At 34.6% G+C, this 18,318-nt stretch overlaps 2 protein-coding genes across 7 annotated transcripts in view; both read right to left on the bottom strand.

Annotated features, from left to right (window-relative positions):
• lrwd1 (leucine-rich repeats and WD repeat domain containing 1) overlaps nucleotides 1-18,318 on the bottom strand; it is a 779,065-nt gene that overhangs the window by 723,525 nt on the left and 37,222 nt on the right. The gene's annotated exons all lie outside the window — the stretch shown is intronic.
• Nucleotides 1-18,318, bottom strand: part of bckdk (branched chain ketoacid dehydrogenase kinase) — a 45,721-nt gene that overhangs the window by 23,196 nt on the left and 4,207 nt on the right. For all 5 annotated transcript variants that reach the window (XR_012405733.1, XR_012405730.1, XR_012405731.1 and 2 more), the window contains exons 3-6: nucleotides 17,108-17,218; nucleotides 13,515-13,562; nucleotides 4,502-4,621; nucleotides 4,282-4,380 (exon numbers count right to left, since the gene is read on the bottom strand). Coding sequence is in view for 1 of the 5 variants with exons in the window: in NM_213060.2 (NP_998225.2) it covers nucleotides 4,282-4,380; nucleotides 4,502-4,621; nucleotides 13,515-13,562; nucleotides 17,108-17,218 (378 nt within the window). In the remaining 4 variants the exon portion in view is untranslated. The remainder of the gene's footprint in view (nucleotides 1-4,281; nucleotides 4,381-4,501; nucleotides 4,622-13,514; nucleotides 13,563-17,107; nucleotides 17,219-18,318) is intronic.

The raw sequence follows: 18,318 nt of genomic DNA, 5'->3' as shown, positions 1-18,318 counted from the left end.
AATATTAAAAGACTATCACCCTCAAAATGCACTCTGTGGCTCAGAAAGAATTTGAACATCGTCCTGACTGCCCAAAATATGCAGGAAATCTGTGGCAATGTAAAACATTTTGTGACATTAGTTTCCAAACATCCTATCTGGGTCCAATTAGAACTATTTTCCTCAAAGTTTTCCCTTTATTCAGTGATTTGCTCTCAGCTTCAAATGAACAGTAGACTTGTCTTGAACAGTTTAGTGGTGACCAATATGATTAAAATATGGGTTACAGTGAGAAAACACTTTGGGCTAATAAGTCCGTCCACATTAGCACCTAAAGTAAATAATGTATCTTTTCTACAGTCGAATTCTGGTTCTGTTTTTCGTGACTGGTCTTCTAACACCATTAAGGGCTTGATAAAGGTATATTTTTGTCATTTTCAGATTTGTCTGAAAAGTTTCACCTTGCCAAAACTCATATTTTTTCTTTTTTTCAGATGAGACATTTTATACAAAATCAGTTTACTCAGTTTGCTAATCTCCCTCCTGATTCAGAAATGCACACCATTTTTTCCTTTAACCTAGACAGAAAAGGGATAGTCTCTATCATCTATCTGTCAGTAAATTCTTTGAATTCAGACTCCTCTGAATTACCCAAGAATACCTGGGAACAAGAGTTGGGGATCACCATCAGCGAATAGAATGGGATTATTTACTCAATTTTGTACACGGTTCTTTTATATGCTCCAGACACAGTTTAATGCAATGCAAGTTTTTTTTTTCCCACAGAGCACACTTCACTAATTCCACATTAGCTAAAAAAATACGCAGGCATATGCCGGTATAAGATTCTGACGGCATGATAACCTTGGACAAAAATATTACAGTATCACGGTGTTGTGATTACTACTCTAAAATATGTTATTTTCAAATGTCTGGGTATAAAACTAAAACATTTTCCCTTTTAAACACAGTATACTTTATTTTTTAGAAACATTTAAAATATTTTGAAACATTAATCATGTCAGGCTAAATGAATTATTGACTTCTGATGTCTTCATTTGTTTCAAAACAGATATTTTTACTATTTAAAACAGCATATTTGGATATCTTTTCTGCTGAAGATATTGTTGTACTAAATAAAAATTAATAAAATAAAATAAAAAAATCTTACCCATATTTTAGGAACGTTATAGCAGAAAATTGATTGTTTTAAAACCTTGACTTTTGTAAAATGCGGTGTACCTTGAAAATAGTTATCGTCCCATGCCTAACCCAGATAGAAGTAATACTTGTAATAGGCGTCAACAATCTCTAGCAAATCGCACGCACGCACACTTACACGCACACTTACACGCACACTTACACGCACACTTACTCGCACACTTACACGCACACTTACACGCACACTTACACGCACACTTACACGCACACTTACACGCACACTTACACGCACACTTACACGCACACTTACTCGCACACTTACTCGCACGTTTCTTGTCCAAGATTGACAGTCTTTTGGTCTAAAATATTTGATATTTTTTAAAAAACGTTTAACATATCAGCCACTCCTAACCCTTTAACAGCACTATTCTGAAATCCTTTTAAGCCAAATTTGCCTTCAACAACACAGAACGTTGTGGCTTTTACCACATTATTGAAACAAACATCTACACCTTCATATGACAGATGGATAAAAGAAATATGTCTGTGTTTAAAGCTGTAAAAAATTAGGTTTTCATTAATAGGGTCTTTAAAATTTTTTTTACCAAAACATGGACCGCTTTGTTGAATTATATTGACACTATTGATCTTGAAGCAGAAGAGGAATAAAGCTTTTATTATTATTTATTTATTATTTTTATTGTTAGTCTTTTTATTTATTTACTTATTTTACTTTTTTATATTTACTATGTTACTTAATAATGATATTGTTTTTATGATCATTGATTCTCAGTTGTGAAAATGCAGATTGGTGTATTACTTATTTTTGTATTTAAATGATACTGTATCTGCACAAAATGTTAATAAATATATTTGGCAAAATAAAAAAAATTTGAAGATTTGCCACATTTGTGTTTAATTCAATGATTGCGGAATCGTGAAATCCTAAAGGGTCTGTTAAGTAAGTGAAAGCACGTTGCAGCAGATCTTTTTGTAATATGACAGCAGATGTGGGTTTCACTTGTATATTTAGTCGATGCGTGTGGGTCATGCAAAAATATTGTTGGCCCACTTGGCTGCCAGTTCGAGACACTTATGTCACTGGTCAGACAAACAGCTGAAGATCACATTGCTCTGTCTGCGGTCATGTCACCCTGTCTTCACAGGCATTTTAAAGAGAAACTGCAACACCTCCTTATATAGATTCACATTCTGTTCAAAGCCAATTGTATTTTGTTTTATGTAAACTGTTTTAATGTTCTCCCTGCCTTCGCGTGGGTTTCCTCCGGGTGCTCCGGTTTCCCCCACAGTCCAAAGACATGCGGTACAGGTGAATTGGGTAGGCTAAATTGTCCATAGTGTATGAGTGTGTGTGTGAATGTGTGTGTGGATGTTTCCCAGAGGTGGGTTGAGGCTGGAAGGGCATCCGCTGCGTAAAAACTTGCTGGATAAGTTGGCGGTTCATTCTGCTGTGGCGACACCGGATTAATAAAGGGATTAAGCCGACAAGAAAATGAATGGATGAATGATCGTTTTTAAAAATGACCGCTACTGATTGTCGATGTGCAAGAATTCAGTATATTGTGATCATGAACTCCCACAATTCTTGATATCATGAGCATGTAAAAATACAGTAAATAATTATGTATTGTTTAAACTTTTACATTGTCTTTTAATGATTCAGATTCTTGTATTAGCAGTTGCTGTATCACAGCTCAAAATACTTAGACTTTTAGTTTTACGTTAATTGGACCTACGACACTGAAAATTCTGTGAATATTTATAAGCATTCTGTTCTTTAACACTGTAAAGTAGTTTCATTTAACCTCAGTTAATTTAATTTTAAATCAGTTCATTTAACTCAATGTAATAACCTCTTAAAAGCATTTATTAGGGCCTGTCCACACGTACATGGGTATTTTTATAAACAGTTTTTACCCCTTTTTAAAAAAATAAAAAATAAAATAAATAAATAAAAATTTCTGGCCACATGAAAATACCAAAATGCACAGTGATGCATGCTGAGGGCATGCCGAACAAATAGGTGGTGCCGACACCATGTAGTATGCAATGCGTTTTCCACAAACATGCAGAATTTGCCTCCTTTGAGTCTTCAAGGTTTAACGTGAACCCACTGTTGTTTGTCAATCAGAATGAAGAAAACAGCACACAGGCATCATAAGGCGAAAACTCCGGTTGTAGCGTTCACATGACTACACTGTACCTGGATTTTCGGAAAAACTTCACCCTTATCAGTCTTCCGAAAGTGTCAGTTTCCATCATCCGATACCCCGTTTTTGTGTTGACAAACAGTAAAACCGCGTACAAAAAAAAACAAGTGCTGATTTGAAAATACCTCTGTTCATGTGGACAGGACGGTAATCTAAGCTGATGTTAATTTCTTAGCTAATGACTAATAAAGCATTAAAATAAAAAGTTGTAATTGTTTTATTATATGGAGTTCATCAAATTCAGCTGTATTTTTTTAATTGCATGTCTATTTCTGGCAACGCGGTGGCGCAGTAGGTAGCATGTTCACCTAGCAGCAAGAAGGTCATTGGTTCAAGCCTCAGCTGGATAAGTTGCCGTTTCTGTGTGGAGTTTGCATGTTCTCCCTATGTTCGTGTGGGTTTCCTCGAGGGGCTCTGGTTTCAAGTCCAAAGACATGTGGTAAAGGTGAATTGGGTAGGCTAAATTGTCCATAGTGAATGAGTGTGAACAAGTGTGTATGAATGTTTCCCAGTGATGGGTTGCAGCTGGAAAAGCATCCGCTGCATAAAACATATGCTGGATAAGTTGGCGGTTCATTCTGCTGTGGCGACAACAGATTAATAAAGGGACTAAGCCGACAAGAAAATGAATGAATGAATGTCTATTTCTCATTCTCACTGTTGATTTGAATGCATTAACTAACGTTTACTGGGAGAGTTTTTTTTTTTTTTTTACAAAGTCTTTATTTTCCAATTTAAGTTGTTTCAAACAATTTTTTACTCAAAACATGTAAATAAACCAATACACTAAGTATTTTTAGTCTATTAAACCTGTTAAAAGCAACCTTTTTTGTAGAAGCCTAGTTATTGGAAAATTCAGAACCGGTATAATCTGAAAATGTGGAAGAAAACTATTAAGCAAGAGACATACGTTATCTTCATGCAGGGCAATGTGGTGTGTGGCCAGCATGCGGATGCCCAGACGAGACGTCAACGTTGTGTCCAAGAAATTACGAACCAGCATCTCATCCTGAACAAACAGAATGTAAAGTTTAAAAAAACTAGCTCAGATGTACTTAATTTTAAGAAAATTAAAATTTGCACAATGGGGGGGGGGGGGTTACAAAATGCAAGGGTCTTTAAAATCTCACCAATATGTGTTTACGACATTCCCTGAATCCTTCAGCTAACATGGTGACAACATCCTTGTGATCATCAAGAAGCTGTTTTACCATCTTACTATAGCGAGCCTCGGTCTCCTGGTCTTGAATCTGAAGATTAAAACATGGTTAGTAACATATACCCCCGGTTTCACAAACAAGGTTTAAGGCTAGTCAAGATGAAATTGCTTGTTTGAGCTGTCTCAACTCAAAATAACTTGCGGTGAGATGTCTTAAAATATGTCAGTGTCATTTTTTTGTCTCCAGGTGCACATCAGTCATATTTTTTTAAGGCCATTTTTTATAAATGTTTCATAAATAGCCTAATTTAACTAAGGCCTAGTCTTGGCTTAATCTAAGCCCTGTTTGTGAAACTGGGCCATAATGTTTTTTTCATGTAAAATTCAATTTATACTCATTAAAGCCGTATAAACCCTGATTATGTGGTTTCTAACCAAACCAATAAACTGATCTACAAATGGTTTCGCACTCTCTATCTAAAAGATAAGAAGGTAAATCTACCTTATTAATATGTATATAGTTTTGCCTAAGACTTTTCTTACAAAAATGTTTCTGAAATGGATAGTTTGGAAAAATCAGTTTTGGATAATGGAGAAAATTGTCTTTCCATTAAGTAAATGTAGAGCAAAAACTCACAGGAAAATATGCTTTTATTCAGCAAGAATGCATTCAATTGAATAAAAGTTACTTTTTTTGCAGATGCACTTGTTTTGAACTTTATAAATGTAAATAAGTTACAGTTTCTACAAGAAAAATAATAAGCAGTACTGTTTTTAGTAGTTATAAGAAATGTTTGAGCGGCAAATTATCATATTATATTTAGTTTGAATGTATCATGTTAAATTAAAGACCGCTGAAAACATTTGTCACCATAATCATTCATACTCTAAGATACCTTTAAATGAAATAACTATTGTAACATTTTTATAGTCATTATTTCTTGGTTGTGAAAAAGCAGAACAGTGTGTTACTTATTTTTGTATGTATATGATATTGTATCAGCACAAAATGTTAACAAATATATTGAGCAAAGAATACATTTAAAAATAAAGAAATGTTTTTAAACAATATTACTGATTTACTGCATTTATTTAGGCTTGTAAAACACTTACAAACTGGAATGTTTGTATAAATGCATATCATCTTATGATGTGGATGGCATTGCCATTACAGTATAATGTGGTGCAAAATAACAAACAATGAGAAGGTGTGTACATTTGACTTGAAGGATTCGGATTTCTGCTTTCCAATCCATCTCATCATGGACCAACGTTTATCCTTTTCATCATCCTGTTTCTCAGTATTTAACTGTGAATTGGTTTTAAATAATGAATAAGTTAAAACTGCTTACTGTAAGAATGTTCTGTGTCCTTGTTTCTCTTTTTGCCTGTCTATTTTAACTTTGTTTTCAGGAGACACACAAACCAGGTCATAGGTCATGGAGATCTCTCTCTCTCTCCCCATACAGAGGAGAAGAAGACACCTGTTCTAGTTGTCCTGATATTGCCTATAATATTATAGCTGTTTGATTTATCTGTTTTTGAGTATAATTAATTTTAATGTAATTCCTTTTTGTGTGGAGATAGACTGTGTGTAGTAAAGATATTGCAGCAGACTGTTGATGGAAACAGTCTTGAACCAGCCTGATAACACAGCTGAACGTACAAGAAACATCCTTGAGTCTTTAACACAGATGGTCGTTTGTGTCTTTTGTTTTCCTGGTTTAGCTTTTTACAGGTCGGAGATCAGCTCCTAATAACTTAAGGCGACCTCACCTCTAGGCATCAGGTCGCCATCCATATCTGGAGACAGATACAATGCTTTCTTTGACGCACGCATTAAGGCCATCCATATCTGGAAGTAGATACTATGTTTCTTTGACGCATGTATTTAGAATTATTGTCTATTTCTGTTGTAACCAATGAGAACTGTTTACCTGGATCCCACCCTTTCTGGACTTGTGTAAAGAGTATAATTGTTCGATTGTTGAAACTGTAAGCAGAGCGGCCTAGGAACTCATTGAGAGTGTTGAAGCTGGCTTCTGCGAATGAAACTGCAAACTATCTTCAGTAAACTTAATTTATTTTTTTAAAATCTCTGACTCCGGCTCTTCTTCATCTACCAGACTGGTCATTCTTTGGGTTAAACTGTAAACAATCCCTACAGTTTTGGTGGAGGATGCGTGGCACTTGTTTACTGGTAACACCATTGATCAATCAACAAAATGAAGGTAGGAAGATTTAAAATTATAAGACTAGGGATTGTCTGTGAAGTGGTGGGTAGTAACGGAACGTTGTTGGTTCTCATTCAGACGTGAATGAATGTTGTTGGTTCTCATTTAGACGTAAATGAAAGTGTGGATTTCTCATTCAGCCGTGAATGAAAGTGTGGATTTCTCATTCAGACGTGAATGAAAGGCACCGGTGGATTCACAGAAATTTGTGGTAGATTTGTGTGGAATCCCTTAGCGACCTGGTGCATTTTTGTGGTACACCTATAATTGATAAGTGATAAGTGTAACAGTAGTTGAGAGGTGTACCTCCTCTTTCACCCAGAGTTAAAATACTCAGTTAATGGGTGTGTTTTAACACATTCTCGGGGATAAAACTTGGACTGGTTTTTATTCAGTAGTGGACTAAATTAACCCGAGATTGTAATTAGTTCTACCACTGCTATCTAACTACATCACAGACAAAAAGGCATGCCATAAGAATAGTGTAGGTCAGATTATTAGGGAAAGAAATAATTGAATAAAAATAACAAATAACATTATAATAGGGATCCATTAAATAGTAGTGGCCACAAAAGTCAGACAAGATACCTAGAAATATCAGGGTGAGGTTGATTGATCAATGATGCACCAGGAGCAATCCCGAGAAAATTATGACCCTAACTGGATTGGACCGGTCTGGACAGTTTGCACATCTTGGGATGGTTTGCAGATTCATCAAGCAGAAGCCAAGCGCTGTTGGTAAGAGTGCCCTCTCAATTTCTTGTTGCTTTTGGTGTTGAACTCAGATATAAAAAGAAATAGATGAGAGCAGAATGCAGTAAATGGCTCAGCTAAGCTCTCAGGTTTAAAATGATTTTAGAACTGATTTAAAGAAAAAAATTTTTTTTTTATTCCTTTGGCATTTAATTGTCATTGAAAAGCTAAAATCTAAATATTGAGTGTCGAGTAGCAAAATCGCAAGCACAGAAACTGGCAGTAACATTATGGGAATAAAGAATAGCTTATGTTTTGTCTTAGAAGATAAGATTCTGTGTGACTGCACTGCTATCTTGGTTTAGCCCTCAACATGACTGGTTTTGGCTGTAAAAGTAAAAGTATAAAAATATGCCATGTAAGTCTGTGCAAACAAGCAGCTTCATGGTTGGATTTATATATTTTTAATAATATATATGTAACATAAATGGGGGTTTCAAATAATACTTTGATGGATGCAGTTAACCCCTGAAAGATCTAAAACTATTGTTCACTGTAACAGCATTACTTTGAAAATGCATGTCAACTCTGTTTTATATGTTTTAGGATGGGCTTGAGTAAAAAGATATTACAATGAAATTATGTTATTTAGGTTAATGTTATGTTTAATGTATGTTCAAATTTAGTAAACATGCATTTTCGTTCTAGATTGCTCAAAACTCTCTTTCTCTCTCATTAGATGTCAGCTAAGAGCTGCTATCTGCCTGTTCCATAACAATTGATAAGCACAGTGCTCAGTTGGAAATCCCAATGTAAAGGAAATGCTAGAATGAATACAGAAATTCTACATTTCAATTTGTATACACTAATAGAGGTATTAGTAATTAAAAATCAAAGTTAACAAATAAGAGATTGCAAAATGCTTTTGTTTGTTTTCCCAGTGATGGGTTGCGGCTGGAAGGGCACCAGCTGCATAAAAACGTGCTGGATAGGTTGGCAGTTCATTCCGCTGTGGCGACCCCAGATTAATAAAGGGACTAAGTGAACAGAGAAATGAATGAATGAAAATGCTTTTGTTAAAGCATCTTGAAAAACACTAATATACCCGCTGAGCTAGAGATAATTAATTTGAACAGTTGTTATTACTGTTTAGAAATTTCTTGTCTTGTCTTCAGCGGTTTATTACTGTTTGTAACTTTTGTCTTATCTTTAGTCTCCACCATCACATACAGGGCCTGATGGCTATACTGAGGTAGCAGACCCTGACACTGAATGGATCAGGGTGATATCTAAACTCCCTGAATAATCTCAGCTTGATATTCAGTTGATTTAAGTGTTTGATTAACCTGTCTCAATGTTTGAATTCTAGTAGGTAGTCTCAATGGCTTTCATGGTTCTTGACTGCACTTTCCCAAGTAGAAAATTCTGAATCAAGGAGGAAGCCTGCACAGGAGCTTGCAGTGTGAGTGGCAGTTGACCGGTGGGCACGAAGGGGGGTTCCCTAAGACGGGTAAGATTTTCCCTTGGCCAAAGCGGAAAACAACCTAAGGCATGGGACCCCTCGTAAACCCCGGGGCATCTACCCGAAAAGGGGGATGTTTAATGTGAAAGATGGTGCTGGACTGGGGTGATGCTCTATCGGCCTAAAGCATCCTTAGAGGGGAACTGTTTGAAGTTACAGTAGTCTGCCTCAGTTGCCCCGTCCAGACCTGATCACGAGAATCCTGCCTTTATTGAGGACATGTCTGTCCTTGTGACAAGCATCAACGGACTATGCCAGGGTATGATACCCTGAAGGAGATGATTGGTAAAAAGATAATGGCAATGGGCTTTCAAGAACCATTGGAGACAGTAAAGTTTCTTAAAATGTTACCAATATCAATGTGGTTGGCTGCTTTAACAGCACTGGATATATAAGGTCTGATTTTTAAGAATGCTGAATTCCTGAATGTGAAGCTGAGATGATTTTTAAATGATGTGTCTGATTTTTAATAGTATTTTACTGATGCAGGTCCTTATTCATGGCAAAGGACATTTTCGAGATGGTGCTGGCTAAAGATAAAAACTGGCTGTGAGATGGTTTGGATAACACAGCTGAATGGAACTAAGCAGTTAAGGTAAAATAATTACAAGAAATTCTCTTAGTCTTTAAATAGTTCCAACTGAGTTTTGAGAGATAAAAACTTTTGACATTTGGAACGTTGGTGAATGATTAAAGATTCTGAATTGTAATAATTTTAATGTTATAGTCTAAAACTATTGAAAATTCATGTGCATGAAACAGAGAGACAGAGACTGTTTGAGTAAAGCCATGAGTGGTGGTTATTTCTGTTATCGACTTGCTTAGCAACAATATTAATAAAACAAAATGCACCAGCTGATTGTCTCAGAAAAGACATTGATTAGGAACAGAAACTTTGAAACTTGATAAAAGATCATGTAAATCCAGTTGAAACTGGACAGAGAATTTTAAGAATAAATTTGTGCGAGTTCAACACCAAAAGCAAACTTAGTGATGAGCTGTCACAATATTCATATCTATGGTACAATAATACTTATTGTCCTGAAGGAATGATTCGTCCCTGTTGTATGAATATTGTCACTAACCTCTGGAATAAGTGTTATATTATTACAGATTGTATAAGCGAAATGCCAGACATTGCAGAAGTCAATAATGCTGAGTGAATCTGATGAAAAGATGATGCAGAACATGAGATGAGCTTTAAACGATGGGTTATCCAGCTCTGTTTGCAATGGTTAATAATGACTTCTTTTCCTGATTCAGATTACTCTCTAGAATAATAATAATTTTAAAACAAGTTTTATTAGCTTATAGCTGTGAAATTGAAGACTGCCATCCATATCAGGTTACAAACCCATGTCTAAATTGGCTGAGAAGTTCAAAGGTTAATTACAGTTAATTCTTTGCTATCTGAATATTAATGTTAAATATTTTAGACTTGATGGCATTTAAACAGTGACATTGGCTAAGTCACTTATCACAATAGTCCAGAAAGCATCCTCACTCTAGCATAGGAAAAATAAGCAGAGAATTGAGTCGAAGTCATTTGTGTTAAAGGCAAATGCTGCAGTAAATCACTCTGTCTATGTGTGTGTGTCCTCAATGGTAGAGGAACATAATTGTTTGGATGTTGTGTAGAACAGAGAGATAAAGTTGAATGAAAGTATTTGCATCTGATGGTTGAATTCAGTAAGAAGTATTTATACTGCTGCAGCGAAAATTAACATTTTAGGAAACAAAAATGCAGCGTGAACTTTAACAGCATTTTTAAGCAGTCAAGTCAACTCAAGTCAATATTATTATTGTGAATACTAACAAGTTTTACAGTAACTTAGACTGTCTTTAAATTAAAATTTTGTAGTCCATATCCAAGCAAGAGTCTTGATTATATGTGGTAAAAGAGTTGTTAACTCAGTCTGTTCTTGTTCAATTGGTAATGCTTTCAAACAGGTTTTACTGTCAAATGACAGGTATGAAAGATTTTCAAATAATCAATAGTTTGAGCAAATAGCTAACCTGTGAGCATTTCTAATTGACCAGACAGTAAGAATCAAATACATTTTATACAAAATCATACTGTTTGCTTCTGATTATGTTGACTGGTTTAGTCAGAGTAAAGTAAATGGTACAAATGACAAGTTGAGAAGATAATTATAAGGTTTAGTCTTATTTCTGTTAAAAGATGCTTGAGTTTGAATTACTCAGGTTTGATCTTTGTTGAATTTGACTAAGATTTGTTAAACCTCTAAAACATGGGAACAAAAGAAATGGATTCACAATCCCTCTTATTGCATGTTAATGACTTGGATTAATAGTTTGTAAAAACCATTACATCTTTCTTGGTCTTTAGGTAACAGGTAATATCTATATCTAGTCTCTTTGAGGTGACTGAGGGTCTGGCTCAATTCATTTAGCCCGGCTTCCAGAGAGTGGATTTGATATTAGTTTGTTAACTGTGAAGGTGAATTTGGCTCATTATGGCCAGGACAAGGGTGCTTGTACACTTCCTATCAATGATACAGAGGAATGTGTAGCATCACTACAATCACAACATTATTTGGATGAAAAGATATTTTAAGTGGACTTGACTGACATGGAGTTCAGCAAGGTGATAATTAAACATGGTAATGGTGCTGAATTGGACTATTGTGCTGTTGGCATGTTTAATGTGTGTTAATGTAAAAATGCTTCATTATTCTAATTTGAAGTTACAGAACATGCTGATGAAGGTTTTAAAACTGGTGAAGATAAAGATGTTTTTGCAGGTCATGAATTTGAATCCTGTGTGGCTTAGGTTGAGTGGATGACCTTTTGTGTCTGATCAGAGGATCTCTGAGCCTTAGAATTGGCCTGGATGTTTGGATTTAGAGTTGGAGCAAGTTGTAGATGCATCAGAGGAAGTATTGATGGTAATTATGAGTTGTTTACTTCTTGAGGACTTTTAGGGCTTGCGCATTTGTGTTCACATTCTGGACTTTGGTCCGCTGTTGTTGTTTTTTTGTATGTTTTCACTTCTGCTTGCAGGACCCTTAATCCCACCGATGATGGGAAGCGTGAACTCCTTTTGTGGGTGGAGAGTGAAAGAGCCCTTAGCTTGGGGACTGGAATTTTTAGGTTCCAGCTTGTCCAAGAAGGGGTGAAGAAAACTCTGCGAACTTATTAAGGGAGCATGAGTCATTACTTTCACTCTCCTTAGTGACCTCACTGGTTGACCGGAAGTGGAGTTTGGACTCCATTCGGGTCAAAAGGGGGGACTGAAGGATTCGGATTTCTGCTTTCCAATCCATCTCATCATGGACCAACGTTTATCCTTTTCATCATCCTGTTTCTCAGTATTTAACTGTGAATTGGTTTTAAATAATGAATAAGTTAAAACTGCTTACTGTAAGAATGTTCTGTGTCCTTGTTTCTCTTTTTGCCTGTCTATTTTAACTTTGTTTTCAGGAGACACACAAACCAGGTCATAGGTCATGGAGATCTCTCTCTCTCTCTCCCCATACAGAGGAGAAGAAGACACCTGTTCTAGTTGTCCTGATATTGCCTATAATATTATAGCTGTTTGATTTATCTGTTTTTGAGTATAATTAATTTTAATGTAATTCCTTTTTGTGTGGAGATAGACTGTGTGTAGTAAAGATATTGCAGCAGACTGTTGATGGAAACAGTCTTGAACCAGCCTGATAACACAGCTGAACGTACAAGAAACATCCTTGAGTCTTTAACACAGATGGTCGTTTGTGTCTTTTGTTTTCCTGGTTTAGCTTTTTACAGGTCGGAGATCAGCTCCTAATAACTTAAGGCGACCTCACCTCTAGGCATCAGGTCGCCATCCATATCTGGAGACAGATACAATGCTTTCTTTGACGCACGCATTAAGGCCATCCATATCTGGAAGTAGATACTATGTTTCTTTGACGCATGTATTTAGAATTATTGTCTATTTCTGTTGTAACCAATGAGAACTGTTTACCTGGATCCCACCCTTTCTGGACTTGTGTAAAGAGTATAATTGTTCGATTGTTGAAACTGTAAGCAGAGCGGCCTAGGAACTCATTGAGAGTGTTGAAGCTGGCTTCTGCGAATGAAACTGCAAACTATCTTCAGTAAACTTAATTTATTTTTTTAAAATCTCTGACTCCGGCTCTTCTTCATCTACCAGACTGGTCATTCTTTGGGTTAAACTGTAAACAATCCCTACAGACTAATACTGCATTGCATAGGCCACTAAAATAACTACATTAATCCTTTCAGTTGTCTCGTATTAATCAGTTATCAGACATTGTAAAACATGGGATTTGATGATGGATCACCAAACTCACATCATGAGCCATATTAATGAGCCAGCATTTCACACAGTGAGTCAGTCCGCCAACAAAGACTTATGTTTCAGTGGTGAAACGCTATACACCACCATCCAATCTTCAACAGTAGCCGAGTTCATACATAAACTCAAAAGCCTCTTCGGTTACAAAATTAATTATGGAAATGTGCAACAGCTGGCTATGAATGAATATGAACAGATTTGCTCAACTTACAGCTGGGAAGTCGCTCAGCATGTGGTAGGCCCTGATATAAAGCTCATGCTGTGAAGAAAGAAGAGAGGGAGAGAATGCATGAGTACAATATAGGGGTAACAAATGCTGTGGTGCATTTCCTAGAGCTGGTCTTCCCAGAGGCTTGGTGCTTCATCCTTGCATGAAACCCATTCGTGGCCCCCTCAGCAACCCTGCGCGAGCACATGGCGTACATTCTTTAGAGGATTCGAGGAACAATGTTTCATTTAAAAGAAAATGTGACCGGAAGAAACAAACATGCTGGTTTTGAATGTGAAAATGCATGAGCGTTAAAGTTTCTACCTAACTTCCAGATAATTTACACTTTTTATTTATAGGTTGTGATTAAAATAAATAAATAAATAAATAAATAACTAAATAAATACAAATTGTTTTCCAATAAAACTACAGATATAAATATATTGGACTATAATTCTAAATGCTTCACCATCAAACGTTTCGGTTTGGTAAGTTATGCTTTTTGGGAATAATAATAATAATAATAATAATAATAATAATAAATTTGATCAAAAACAAATAAAATAATAGTACAATTTACTGTTTTTACTGTTACTGTTTTTTATTTAATACATTATAAAATGGAATTTATTCCTTTGATTTAAAGCTCAATTCTCTCCACCATTGCTCCATGATCCTACCAAAAACATTCTCAAATGCTGATTTAACAGGAAAATTTGTGCCATTATCCATGAAAAAAACTGTTTAGTCGCTTAATATAAATTGAAAGACATGGATACTTGTTTTCCATGATGTTTTGAGGAACAGAAAGTTAATATTTTGTAACATTATAACCATGCTGATATCAATCTTAATTGGTTTTATGCATCCTTCATTAATTTACATGGGCTTACCTAAAATATAACACTAGATCTAGTCTCAAGCCTTTGATCGGTTGTGTAGTTGTACTTTTTGTAATTACATTTTATTTGGAAATGCATTAATTAATTGAATTTGGCATTTAATTATAATTGTACACTGTAAAAAATGCTGGGTTCCACACAAGTCCTTTATTTTGTCCCAAAACAAATAGAACTTTAATTATATGCGAGTGGATTGAACAATACAACTAAGCTGTCTCAAAAAGACCCTCAAGAATTGTGTTGGTTCAGTTCATTTTAAAAAAAGTAGTTTGATCAAGCAGAAAAAACTAAATAAAAGAAATATTTTTTTTTAGTGTGCTGCATTATGGCTGATTATAACGTTTAATTATTATATGAATGTTGTAGAATGAATTGTTCTTAATGCTTCTAAACTGAACCTGGCTGAGTTTGTCTTCCTCATAGAAAACAAAACAACAGCAGGCGAGACTCTCTGTAGAAGCAGATGTGGGTAAAAGTTCACAGGAGGAGGAGAGCATACTAAAGGAAGTAAACACGATGAAGAAAGGGGAGGAGAGCTTTATGCCATTTCTGCTTATTGTCTTTGTCTTATTGTTTTACCCATCAATGAACCATTAATCCAAAAAGCATTGTTATTCAAGTTATTTGAATGTAGAGAGAAACAGCTCAAGGAGAGCAGGACAACATGACATGTAAGGTCCAAACATCCATGCTAAACTTTGGAATCAAAATGAATGAAAATCTGCAAATATTCTCAAATAGTGATGCTCAGCTCTTATACAAAACTATTTTGCTGTCTTTAAAGCAACTGTATCAAACAATAATAGAATTCAGTTTAAAAATAAATTCAAAACAGAAGAGTTTTTATGGAGTTTTGCACACAACTGTGGTCTAAATTATGGAAAAGCGTTTAAATATATCTATATTTTTATTATATTTAATTTGCTGTTTGTGCTATAAATGAAAACTGGAAGCAGATGTCTGACTGCTCAGTCAGAAAGCCAAGTTTACAGTCAACATAAAATAGCAAAACTGTAGAAGGGACAGTTCACTCAGTATTTACATACACCCAAGTGATTCTAAACATGTTTATTAAATTGTATTGTATTTATAAGCTTATTGAATTACTGAATGCAAAACAATATATTCTTAAGAATGCAGAAACACAGCCATTGACATCTATGGGAACACAAAATACTAATATATATATATATATATATATATATATATATATATATATATATATATATATATATATATATATATATATATATATATATATATATATATATATATAAATAAATACACACACATAAACACACTACAGCTACACTACACTTTAGTCAATGGCTGCAGCTTTCCAACATTCCAAAAATATCTTTCTTTGTGTTTAACATGAAAGTTGCGTAAATTTAATCATTTTGGGGCGAACTACCCCTTTAAGCATGGCAACAAAATTAAATGACATGTTTTTTTTTATATACTTGTCAGAAACTTTACAAGAACATCAGTCATTTATAACAGAAACACCCTGTATGAATAATAGCAAATGATCAATCTTGACCTGAATTCTAGCTATGAAAGAGTATTTATTCTTTATTTTTTAAAACTCTTTCCAACACCCAGTCTGTAATTTTCTTATTCTGTACTATATGCTACGGTCTTGTTAAATACCAATGGAAAAAGTCTTAATTTTCTTAAAGTCTTAAATTTGGCTTGGTGTTGCAGAAACCATGAGAAGACACAAATCTTGTCAGACAATCTTAGAATAGGAATAATTTGAAGACATATTAAGAGTCAGTGCAGCCCCAAAATATTTATTTATTTGATTTTTATACATGTTTTTTATTTTAATAAATTTAATCAGCTGGACCCATGTATAACAATGTTTTCCTATTGAGAAAAATTGACATGTTTTTGTTTTCTAATGTAGGTTACCTTGCATGATAAGGTAATTATATTAAATATTTAAGACCAAATAAATTCTTTTGTAGGTCCACATGGTCAAAAACAAAAAATAATAATAAAATAATAATAATAAATATCTATCTATCTATCTATCTATCTATCTATCTATCTATCTATCTATCTATCTATCTATCTATCTATCTATCTATAAAAATTAGGTATATAAATAAATAAATGAATACAATAAAATCATAAATAAAAAAATAAAAACAAATAATAGTAAATAATAAAAGTAAATAAGTAAATAATAATAATTAAATATAAATAATTAAAAATGAAAACAATAATTTAAAAAATATATTTTAGTATTTAACATGAAAAGTAATGTGCTTTTATTAAAGAATACAAAAATTTAGTTGATTTGAGGCAAATCCACTCTCTGCACTGCTTTATTGCACAATGTGTGCTCAGCAAACCTATCTACGCACTAAATATAACCACGGCATATCAATAAACCATTTCCTATCTACCCAAATCAATACCAGGACTCCATTTGTAGCATTCAAGCAGGATCATGTTTGGGAAGATGTGACTGCAGAACAGCAGGAGTTTGATCAAACAAGTTCAATTCGATGCTCTATCTGAAAACTGCATGACTTCTAACTCCTCATCACCCAATATCCCCTCTGAGAATATCAACAGTGGAGCTTCTCCAACTAACCAGCTTGTAGGAGAGACGGTAACTCAACCCATCACAACAGAATGAATAATAACAGTGAAGTCCTTTAGAGATGAAGGGAAACTTACCACTTGGAGAATGGTTGGGTTGCAGCCGATAATGAAGGGCAGGCTACGGAAGCCCTTAATGCGATGGGCAATACGGACAGGCAGCTCTTTGTGTAGATACCTGGCACTGCTCTGTATTGAATTAAAGCACAAAAACGCGATTAAAAACCCAATATTACCGATCATATTATAAAGCTAAAACTGTTCTCCAACTTAAAGCTAAGATTGTGTTAAAGGGTTAGTTTACGCAAATATAAAAATGGTTTAAATTTCTCACTGTCTTGTCATTCCAAACACAAATCAAAATAATAATGAAATCTGAGAGCTCTCACCCACCATAGACAGTAAAGGTCCAAAAAAAGAAATATTTTTAGATCATTCTATAATCATATGAAGCTCAAAGATAACTTTTGTGCACCAAAAAAAACTGTGAAAACTGTGACTTTGTAATCCAATGTCGCTTTAGGTCAGGGTGTCCGTTTCTAATTCCCATAGTAGAGGTGTACACAAGAAATCGACAACTAAATAATATTTAGGTTTTTTGGCACTAAAAATGCTCCCAGAGATAAGAATTGAACCACGGAATCAATTTTTGGTTCTTTTTTGGGACTTTGAACACCTCAAGACTGTTGTTGTCTGTCTAGAGAGCTCTTGCTTTTCATCTAAAATATCGATGAATGAACGTCTCTGAGGATTGGAACAACATGAGGGGGAAATATTAATAACAGAATTTTTATTTTAGAGTTCTCTTATCCTTTAATTACCCACATAATACCAGTATTTCGCTATAATATCATAGTACAACCACTATATTTATAATGCCGATTAATAAATAGGATGTATTCTGATTACAATAAATTATAAATGTGTGATTTACATAGCAAAGGTTCAAGGTATCACATTTGAAAAGACATTTAATTGTCTTTATACTAATTATCCAATGTTGTTCAGAGGTAGAATAAATGCATTTACACAGGAATTGGATTCTGTGAAATGAAGAGGTAAGCATAATGTAGTTTAATTTAGAATTACGTATTAGATTCAATTTTGAGAATGCACATTATACATTACACCTTATATAGTGTTTTATTAACCTTTTTAGCATTATTAAAGGTCCCCACATTTTCATAAACGGCAAATTCAAGGACATTTTAAAGCACCATTAATTTTAAATCAAGTACCTTTGCGATTCATACCCCAGCATATGTAGAGTCCTACTAACTTAAGTCTTA

This window comes from Danio rerio, chromosome 5, assembly GCF_049306965.1.
Source record: "Danio rerio strain Tuebingen ecotype United States chromosome 5, GRCz12tu, whole genome shotgun sequence".
Classification (NCBI taxonomy): Eukaryota; Metazoa; Chordata; class Actinopteri; order Cypriniformes; family Danionidae; genus Danio; species Danio rerio.
The sequence above is the reverse complement of the archived record's forward strand: the minus strand, read 5'-3'. Positions and strand labels throughout refer to the sequence as shown.